Raw genomic sequence first — 10,256 nt, forward strand, 5'->3', positions numbered from 1 at the left:
AATCTTCCAGAATACCTTCAGAAGTGGGAAGAGTTTCTTTGGCTAGAACACTAGATTTTGGCTCGTGCTGCGGTTCCACCTGCATGGCCTCAACCTGTGGCTCTTTTTGGGTCGAATTCTTATGCACTCTCCTTTGGGGATACTCTCCTGCAAAGTGCCCAATCTCTCTGCATGCAAAACAGGCATTGGGGAATGGACTGAAGCGGACTCTGATACGAATGGGTTCGAAATCCCCTGAGTCCAGTTCAAAAGCGACGTATGGTTTGAAAAACTTTTCAAAATTTTATCATCTGGATTCTGAAAATGGCTAAATCGGACGGCGCGGTTATATATAGCAGCTGGGCGTTTACACCTTGCATGATGACTCACTGGGAGTCACTCCTGGTCTCACGTCAACAGACCACCGTCAATGCCATAATGCCATTTGCAACCTTGCTTCGGGCTTGCGACGCGCTTGATCTACGCTGCCATCAACCGTGCAATGAAACCGTGATAGACTGATAGTACGCTGCATGATTTGCAAGAACGTCGGTGGAAATCGGGAACTTCGGATGGTGAAGAAATTGCGGATTTAGAAAAAAAGGGAGTCCCAGCTGGCAGCTAGGGCTCACTCAGAGCTCTCAGATCATCATAGATCACAAATGCATTCGTTACAGAGAAGGAGAACCAGTGCATCGGTGTACGTACTTAGTGTACTTAGCTCTGCTTGATGTCCAGCACTTGTTGAACTCGTTCGATGAGTTTGAATTTTGATCATGAGAATCCTGCTTTCGTAACCGTAATTAGTAGCGCCAGAGGCGGCCAGTAGTAGAGGTGTCTCATATACATATCTTCTACTATCCCAGTCATTCAGCTTCCGACACTGGCTCTCATTCTAACCGTAGCCTGCCATTAGTGACTTTACTTCTTATTCCGCACAGTGTCGTATTTCAGATTGGGGTTTCGTAGAGTCGTGTCACGTGTGTCTGTAGAGGATAGAATTAAAAACTGAGGTTTGTATTTTATAATTAGTCCGCTCCATTGGTTCCTCGCTTAGTGACCTTCCTCATTAGAAGCGTGATTTTGTGATGGAAGGAGGCCAAACTGGCCAGCTTGCATTGCAATTGTAAGCGCCAAAAGTCCAAATCTACGGTTCGTCGTCGTTTAGTCTGCCTAGGAGAGAGCACGTCACACGTGTAAGTGCTCAAGCTGGTGCTACAGGCGAATATAATTCCTCTGTTGATATCGGGTTGCGACGTGTAGGGAAGCTCAAGTCATTTATTCGGTTGATAAATACCGTGAGACTCGGAACGCATCGGGAGTCCTGTCTGAGGACGCAATTGATTCCGGAGCGCTCCGGAGTGCGGAGTCCGAAGCCCCCGATTCTTGCCCCGAAGCAGGGGAGGAAGCTGACGCCTAGAGACCGATTCGACTCGGACTCGGGAGTTGGAACTTGGGACAAACAGCAATTGCCCATCTATTTAATGAGAAGCCCTGATCACCTGCGCTTTGAAGCAAAAGCTGTGCACTGCTCGCAAGCTTCCAAGCCCAGAGAATCGCAGTTAATAGCATCAACCTTCCCTGGACTATCAAACGGGATTTGGCCTTGGTGGTGCGGTTGCACGCCATACGTTCTTGTGATGGAGCTGTGATCGCGGAGAGGGAACTCAAGCTTTAAGCTACTAGTACATGCCAACAGGCAACGTCGATGAGGCCTGAAGAGGAGCGAAGCTTCATGTCTTGCATTACATAATAGATCTTACTTTCCCCAATCTAGGCGTCTCTCTGAATTGCTGTGGGTTGTCCCTAGCCTGTGCTTTACCATCATAAGCTCAGAATGCTGTCCTGTGTCGCGTGCCCCAAGCACGTTGAAGATTCTGTCCAAGCGATGGACGATGACAGAATTCCAAAGTCTCCTGCAACCAGAGAGGCAATCAGGTTTCTTACCAATCAGGTAAGAGCCTCATTTTGGCGTTAGGCTCAGTGAACTTCTCATGTCCTACAGTCGCCCAATCTGCTCCGAAAGACTGCTAATGCCGTTTCTTATGCCAAATTGATTGTGTTTCTGTAACAGCTCAAATGCTTGGCTGCGAGATTGTCAGGGGGATGTAGTCCGTGTGCCTCGCCGGATCCTGACCTCAACAACGGTATAGATCACATGTATATCACAGACGCATCTTCTGAAGTCCCGTCGGCGAACCGCGCTCATTTTTTGGATATTGCATTTTCCACTCCGCCTCAAACCCCTCAAAGTTTCCAAGCTCCTGTCACATACAAGGTCCCTCGACCTTACCCAAGGAAGGTCCATTACGCTAAACCTGCAAGGCGGTCCGCCTCCACCAGGATGCTGGAGGCAGGTAGAGTAGATACGGTCTCATCTCGTATTCAGGACGAGCCTAGATCACGGTACGATTTTGTTCCAGACGACGGATCAGACGAAGAGTGGGTTGCTCAAGTGGAGCCAGGGGTGTTGATCACGTTTGTGACCTTGTCCGATGGAGGGAACGATCTCAAGAGAATCAGGTTCAGGTCAGTGGTAGTTATATCTTTGCAAACGTGCGAGTCAGTTCCTAGGAGCTACGACTGGTTGCCGACTTGAAATATGTCTCTTCCATTTGGCGCTCAGCGAGTTGAAAACCTGAAACTTCTTGTCGATTGACGATGTAGGTATATAGATAGGCTGAAAATTTTTTGTTGATTGAGAAGGGAGAGTAGTATACTATATAGGAGTGCACGACGTCGATCTTTAACATGAGGAACCTTTGCAAGGTGTGCGAGTTTTCAACGATGTAACTGCTGGAATGGATATGGTGCTGCAGCCGGGAAACGTTCAACAAATGGCAAGCACAACAATGGTGGGCTGAGAACTGTGACAAGGTGCATGAGTTGTACAATGTGCCGAGGTTGATCAACAGGTCGAAAAGATGACCACTGCCCACAGCTTCTCACGCCGAGCACGAGGTAACGATTTATGCTTCGAGAGATGTGGTGATTCCTGGCAACCAATTGTGCTTTGAGCTTTGTGGTGATTCTTGGCAAACCAGTTGAAAGGAGGCTGTTGGAATTTGTTGAAGAAGAACCATGAGTCTTTTGGGACGAAGCGTGCTCAATCACGTCCAGAAATAGAAATAACAATGTGGGAGAGCTTAAGCCTTAGGGAAACTATAAAGGCTCCCATTACCCTTCCATAAGGGTGGTGCTAACAACCACCCACTTTAAGTTCCGCTCTAGCTTCCTCTAAAGCCTTTATAGCCTATCCTTCCCTTCATTCCTAGCTCCTAGATGCTAGCTCACGGTCTATAGCATCTACTTCCTTTGGTTCCCTCCATAGCATTCACTTCCTTAAAAGAAAAGAATGAGAGACGATTATGACAAAACGTAGTGACGTAACTATGGTGGTTTCTTACCACTCCCTCGTTCAAGGAGTGTTTTTTTAGGAGACTTAGACTTTGGTGTTTACTCTTTCTTTCTTAGAAAGTTTTTTTATTTGTTTTTTCCCCTTCGAGAGTTTGGGCAGCCTTAGTCATTTGAAAGGGAAATTTAAATTTGTGCTTTTTTGGTTGGATTGGTGTGTGAGAAAGCTCACTATTGGAACATGTGTCCCTAGCTTTCAAAGCCCTCCCTCCGATCGTAGAGGTAGATGCATGTATTTATTTCCTTCACTTCTTTTTGCAACATTACCTTATGAGCTTGCTTGACACATCGACTTCTAGCATTGGCCTTATTTGAGTGAGTGTTACGAAATTTATGAGGCCCATGATGCACAACATTCGTGACTCTTTCATGGAAGCTATAAGGAGTAAAACTCCTAGTCCAATCGTAGAGAATATCACTATTCTCGGACGTTGTTTAGCTTTGGCAACTTGGAGCCTGTGGTGTGGAGTTGTCTGCATTGAAATTTTGCTCGTTGTTATGATGATTTTGTGCTTAGAGTTGGTTATTGTTGCAAGCAATCGAATGGGGAAAGTCTCTCGGGGGGGTCACTCATAATATGTAACCCTATCACGTGAGTTCAATAGAAGGATATTTTCTATTTCTAAAATTTACAGAAATAAAATATACATAAGGGACTAGTTAAAATAGTTTTGGAAAAAATTTACAGATTTGTATAGAAAAGGGGTACATTTTAGTAATGAAACATTTACAGATAAGGGATTTTAGAAATAGGCCTTGAACGCACGTGATATAGAGGGTTTATACATAGTGACCCCCCCGAGGAAAGTCTTGCATGCCTTCCAATTCTATGAAGTAGGTAGTTGATGAAGAGGGAAACAAGTTATCAAGATTTTGTTTTTTATGATTCATTGTGTATCGTTGGAGTGCATGGTTGAGGGGAAAATCTCAGGATAGTCTACGACAAAGGGAGAGATGTTTGTTGACTCCATGGAGATAGGCAGCAACATTATGTAGCCTAGCCTTGTTTTCTATAAATCTTTGTTTAGTTTTTATCTTCAAGATGGTTATTTTATCCCATTTCTTTCTTTGTTCTCAAAGCTTGAGGTAGTGGTTGTTGGCATCACGGTCTCTTATTGGGAGTGAGAGCTATTTGAGATTATGCAAGACAAGAAGATTAAAGGGAGGTGTGTTAACCAAGAATGTTTCTTCTAAAAGCACTAAACTAGGAGGAATTTATACAAAAAAGATAAAAAAACAAGTAGAAATTAATAGGTAGGGACTTCCAAATCTCTACCAGATTGAGACTAGAATACTCCACTAACGAGAGAGTGCAAGTAAAATATTGTAAAGTCCTCTTGTTGGTTGTCAACCTTCAAAAGTTTAGCAAAATCAAATTGACATAATTTTACAAGTCATGAGAATTCAAATTATATTGTGTACAATAGCTATAGTAAAATGCAAAGCATGTATGTAAAATAGCACCCAAGTAAGTCTTTCATAAACTAAAACAAAACTAGAAAACACATCTAAATGACAAAGCAAACAAAAAGGTAGAATAAGTAGAAATGAAAACGTGATGATTATGGTTTTGGAAACCCTTGACCCATCATACATTTTCTACTTTACTAGTTGCAAGGGAAAAGACATTTAAAGTTGTTGGAATGTCTCTTTAATTTCTTATAGTCCTTAGGTCCCACATCTAGGGATGTACCCGAGTATACATATGATCTCTAGTGTCTCCCCCAATGCTTTAATCAAAAGCATTTCTCAAAAATGTATATATACCAGTAAATGTTTTAAGTGAAGTTGATAGGTGGCTTAAGTTTTATAATAGGGAATAAATATATGATCCATTTCCAAGAATTGATTTGAGTAGCTTGTTCTCAAAGGGACACAATAGGTGTTGCTAGTATGGCATCACATATAGTAAAATGCGCTACCAAAAGTTGAAACCATGGTTTGTAGCAATAGAGGTGAGTTGGTTGTGAGCTTCAAAAGAATTTCACTTTTGACATTTTAAGATGCAAGCTTCTTAAAATTTAGATTGAAGAAAAGGAGGAAAATGGGAGAGAGAAAATTTAGATGGCATAGTAAAGGATGAGCAGGATGAGAAAGGGGACATGAGGGTCGAGAGAACTCGGTTTGAGTCTTGAAAGAGAGAAAGGGCAAAGGGGATGTTAGGGCATATAAGGCTATCTTTGAGAATATAGTAAGTGTGAAAGAGGGCTAAAGGGCAATGGGGCTCAGAGGGGACTAAGCATCTTAGCACATGGATGGGCCTAGCATGGGTTTAGGATGGGAATCCTTTTGCCATCATTACTTGAGCATCCTAAACTAAATGATCTAGGATGTGTTTAGGATCTGAATAGCCAGTTTTTATCCCATCCTAGACCAGGGCCTCAAGGTTTTAGGAGTCTGAATGGGACCCCTTTTTATAGGGATTTCAAAGTTTTTTCTTAGAAATGGAATCAATACTCCATGTTGTCATTCTTGCTTTGTTAGTCTACTATAGGCGTATTGCTTCTCTAGGTCTCCCTTGCATTAGCTCCAAAAGCTATTACTCATTGCTCTATTATTGGTTAGTGATGTGGTATCTTCTTGTCTTGATTTGGTTGTTCTAAAGTTACTCGTTGTAGGTTGTTTCCTCATTTGTTAATAGATCTTTTCCTTCATAGATTTCTCAATGCAAGAGTAATATTGAGGTTGATATCATATGAGAAAGAGCTCATGATTATCATATTTGAAGTAGTAGATAGGGCCTTCTTGATCTAGGTGCTAGATGTGTGTCTCGGGTATTTGTTTGTTTTGAGGGTCTACTTCTTGCTTTACTATGCTATGAGGTATATCTATTCCATACATTTTGGTGGCATTGGTCTACCATTGTAGCTTAGTGAGGTTATCCATGGACTCATGTTTTATTTCTAGCCAATTAACTTCATGTTGTAGTATAAAGATCTATAATTAGTTTTCCAATGAAGTTTTCAAGTTACTGGAGAGTGTTGTTGTCTTATTGTGTTTATGCTCTTACCTAATTGTAGTTTGTCCTTTATTTTTATGTTACTTTGTGTCTCTCTTTTTTTTTGGTAGAGAAAAGAGAGTCTAATCAATAACTTATAGTTCTTTTTAGCAATAGTTACAAGGTCTCCGAGAGCTATAATAAAGGGTAACCAAATCTATGATTAATGAGAACATATCAGATCCTGTGTGGCAATAAGTAAAGCTTATTGTAATAGCAAACCAAGCTCATCTCGAGCTTCGTGTTTATGATCAAATTCCAAATGTCTTTTGTGACAAGTATGTGCTCAGAAGGTAGATCCAATACATTGTGTTTGAGTTTCTTGGTGATCTTTTTAATAAATCCATCGCATGCGTTGATGATGTTCTCTTTATCTTGGAAAAGCCTACCAATGTGAAGTTAGTAGTGTTGCATGTGATAAAAGTTTTATTATAAACCATGGAATTTCTATGTAAATAAGTGAACAATAGGACATATCTCCTCACCACTAACTAGTCCCCCTATGACCTAGGTGGAACATCCCCTAATGAGGTCATCATATAATTGAGGCAATTCGTCTTTCCCACACAACATTTAAAAATCTGTAGTTTAGAAACAAGTGAGCTATGTCCTCTAGCACTCGAAGGCGTCATTGTAGTATGGGGAAGGCCTCTAAATCATATAAGCTCTAACGAATTAATTGAATTATGATCGTACACCAATATACCATCTTGTTTGTGTGTCCAGCTTAAGACAACGCCAGAACGACCGTCCAGATCGGAGTCTGGGGATACAACTCCTTTTCGTAGTATCAGCCACACTCTCAACGCCACCGCTGATGCTTGCAAATCGCAGCGAGCGACCCATCCTCACCATCAACGTAAGCTGCAGCAGGAGATGCTCGGATTTCCTCGCCATTCAGCTCTTGCCCCCAACCTATTCCCATTGCACAGCAACGAACGTTTCGCAAACCCCGCTTACGATGACTTTACAAACGCCACCAGCTGCTCCAGCTCTCCCTCCGATTTGGACCCCTGCTCCAGACCTCCCCATGCTGATTCTGACGTCCACAACAGCGGTGAGGTCATCTCCCTCAGCAACGCCAGCGAATGGATTGAAGAAGACGACCCTGGGGTTTATATAACGCTCAGGTCGTCGGCACGGGGTGTTACGGAGCTGAAGAGATTGAGATTCAGGTACAGACCATTGCAGGCCTTGTCCAATTGTGTTCCGTATGCGAACTCGCATTACGAAGTAATAAACTTTACATCAATCATGCACAGCGTAGAGTAGCGAGTGACCTTTTCCAAAAAAACTGCACGATTTGTCTTTCAATAAACTATCTGAATCTGATAACCTTTGGCCGTTTGAGTGTTTACTTTTTGGATGTTTGGTGTCGAAATGCTTAAATTTACGATTGATAATTTATCGATCCATCAATGGTGATATCGAGTTTGTTTGTCTTGTCTAGCGTCGTTAGAGATTCACATTTTCGTGCGATTAATTTGCTACGCACGATTTGCTAGATGAGCTCTTATTAAATCGCTTGTTTTCTGGAGGAGCTTTTGTTCAGTTGCTTGTTTATTCCATGTGTACAGTCGCGAGAAATTCACAGAGGTTGAAGCGAGGCTATGGTGGCAGGAGAATCGTCTGAGAATACACCGCCATTATCTTTCATAATCGTGTTTTACAGCAAACAGTCAGAGGAAACTGCAAGGTAGTTAGCATGTTCCGATGGCCAAGCTTCCCTTTGTACTCTTATCGGGGTGAAAGGTCCTTCGGGCATTAGGAACAAGGGCGGATATGTGCACATCGGCAGTCCCTCTTAGTTCATTGGGACGTACATGAAACGTTTCTTGTTTTATCATTGGAGTAGATGTAGTCCAATTGTAACGAGATTAATTTTGCTCCAAGAAGATATTTTTATTAAAGTAGCATTACACATCAATATGTTGAAGGGCTCACATGCATGGATGCCCCGGGGTCCACTAGGGTTTATCGTATGGTACCACGTGAGTGTAAGGGAGGGGGGTTATATAAGGGAAGGAAAGGTACATTTTATAAGGTAAGGTCCCGTAAATAGGGGGTAGAAAAGGGGAATTTTCATATATTTATTGCACATAGATAATGTCTCCTTGTTACTACTAGTGAATCCCCCATGATGGATGCATGCTTCTTCTTAGCAAGAAGGTGTTGCTTGTTGGGCTTTAATTTGGAATATGGCAATTGTGGTATTAATTGGTAGGCTATGTATACACTAGGGACATGGTCACTCAAATAGGCGTTGATTGTGCCTACGTAACTATTTTCCATGGGTGCATTTGCCCCAATTGGTAAATCTGACATTTATAGATTTTGTAGTAGTTGCGTTTGCAAAACATTGTTGGTTTTGTTGCCTGAGTATTTCTTTTCTAGTGAATCTTGTAGCATGTCAATCTTTAGGTCCAATTTGGAATGTTGAATAATTTGTGAGTTTTTGGTCTAATATCTTGTAAGAGTGTATTCAAATTACATGCTTCAATACAACATCTTGCTATAATAAAGACTCCTTGTCTTGATTTTGGTTGGAATTGCTATGATTAATTCAAGCCCATTTGTGAATATTGTATTTTGGGAAGTCAGGTGAAGCTTATTGTTATATAATAGTGGGCTACCCATCTTGTCAAAGCTTGTTATTGTAGGTACATATATACCACCGCACAAAAATATTCCCCTCATCTCATTAAGGCCAAGTATCTTTGGTACGTGGAGGTTATACTCACTATTTAATTCAAGCTAGTGGGATCGCAAAGATCATGTATTTAGGATTTGTATAATCATTGTGAGTCTTGGACCATTTTTCTAGTTGTGGTGTATGGGGTAGGAGCCTTTCCATTTCATGTTTGATACTTTTATCTATGTGAGTCATTTTCTTTGGTTGTTTGGTAAAGCACAAATTTTCTTGGTTGCGTACTCTTTAAAGTCTCTATATATTTGAATACGGTGGTCAGCTAGTTGGATTAAAATATATCCTTTCTATTGTTTAAGTTCCTTGTGCATGATGGATTGTTTTTACTATTGCAAGTTGTATGCAAAATGGGTCAATATGTTCTTTATATAAATGTATGTTTTGTTGATGTTTGAGTGGTAGATGTATTGCTAGAGTTCAGTATATCCAATTGATGGTAAGTTATATTAGACCTTATTATGGCTTTTAAATGCTTCATTAGCTCCATTTATGTGGGTGTTTTGCTAGGGTCATCTGCTGAAAGGTAGAAAAATTCAAGCAATTTCTATGCTCTTAGCCTTTGGCATGAAAAATGAAGGATTGACTACTTTTTTTCTTAAAATACATGTTCATTGGGATTATAGGTCAATTTGTTTATGCAAAATAAGTGATGTGGTGTCAAGTACGTGGCTTTACTTCTATGAAAAGAGGGTTTATATTATATTATCGCTCTTTACAAAAATGTTACTCCTCCCATAGTATCCAAAAGGGGGAGATGCGAATACACTAATTGAGACATAGCTTGATAGACCAATGGAAAGTTTACATGAGAAAACCAATCTGTGAAAGCATATGATATCACACGACCTATTCCTCTTTGAAATGCGGATCTGTGTGAAAAGTGACACTAACAAGGATAGGGCCTAAATGTGGGCCCCACATAGCTCCCACGTAGCCACTGGTGGATTTGGTGGCATACCCTTCTCTCTTGCAGCAACACCACTACTTTTGATCTAGTCCACTGCTCCCTTTTGTAGTTTTATACCTAACATGCATCTCACTGGATCTTTCAAATGGCGAAGAAGCATCCTTGCAACACCATTTGAAGAAACTTTATGGGGCAAAAACCCTGTCAAGAGAAGGACCCTACACTTTCTTACTAACATTGGCTTTGCCTTT

General features: G+C 41.3%; 1 protein-coding gene across 1 annotated transcript; it reads left to right on the forward strand.

Moving 5' to 3' along the window:
• The first annotated feature begins 1,867 nt into the window (after positions 1–1,867).
• On the forward strand, positions 1,868–8,050 carry LOC147896233 (protein Brevis radix-like 1). The gene is made up of 5 exons (XM_087382240.1): positions 1,868–1,933; positions 2,054–2,508; positions 2,799–2,874; positions 7,118–7,566; positions 7,969–8,050. Exons 1-5 carry the CDS (start codon positions 1,868–1,870, stop codon positions 8,048–8,050), a joined length of 1,128 nt encoding a protein of 375 aa, XP_087238366.1.
• The last annotated feature ends 2,206 nt before the right edge of the window (positions 8,051–10,256 follow it).

Source organism: Dipteris shenzhenensis, chromosome 12, assembly GCF_047967505.1.
Source record: "Dipteris shenzhenensis isolate YYH24624 ecotype China chromosome 12, Dip_SZ_1.0, whole genome shotgun sequence".
Lineage (NCBI taxonomy): Eukaryota > Viridiplantae > Streptophyta > Polypodiopsida > Gleicheniales > Dipteridaceae > Dipteris > Dipteris shenzhenensis.

Coding starts and splice junctions, on each gene's coding strand:
- LOC147896233 (XM_087382240.1), top strand. CDS start 1,868: ATGGACGATGACAGAATTCCAAAGTCTCCTGCAACCAGAGAGGCAATC. Junction 2,875..7,117: donor AGGTGCATGAGTTGTACAAT/GTGCCGAGGTTG, acceptor TTGTGTGTCCAG/CTTAAGACAACGCCAGAACG. Junction 7,567..7,968: donor CTGAAGAGATTGAGATTCAG/GTACAGACCATT, acceptor CCATGTGTACAG/TCGCGAGAAATTCACAGAGG.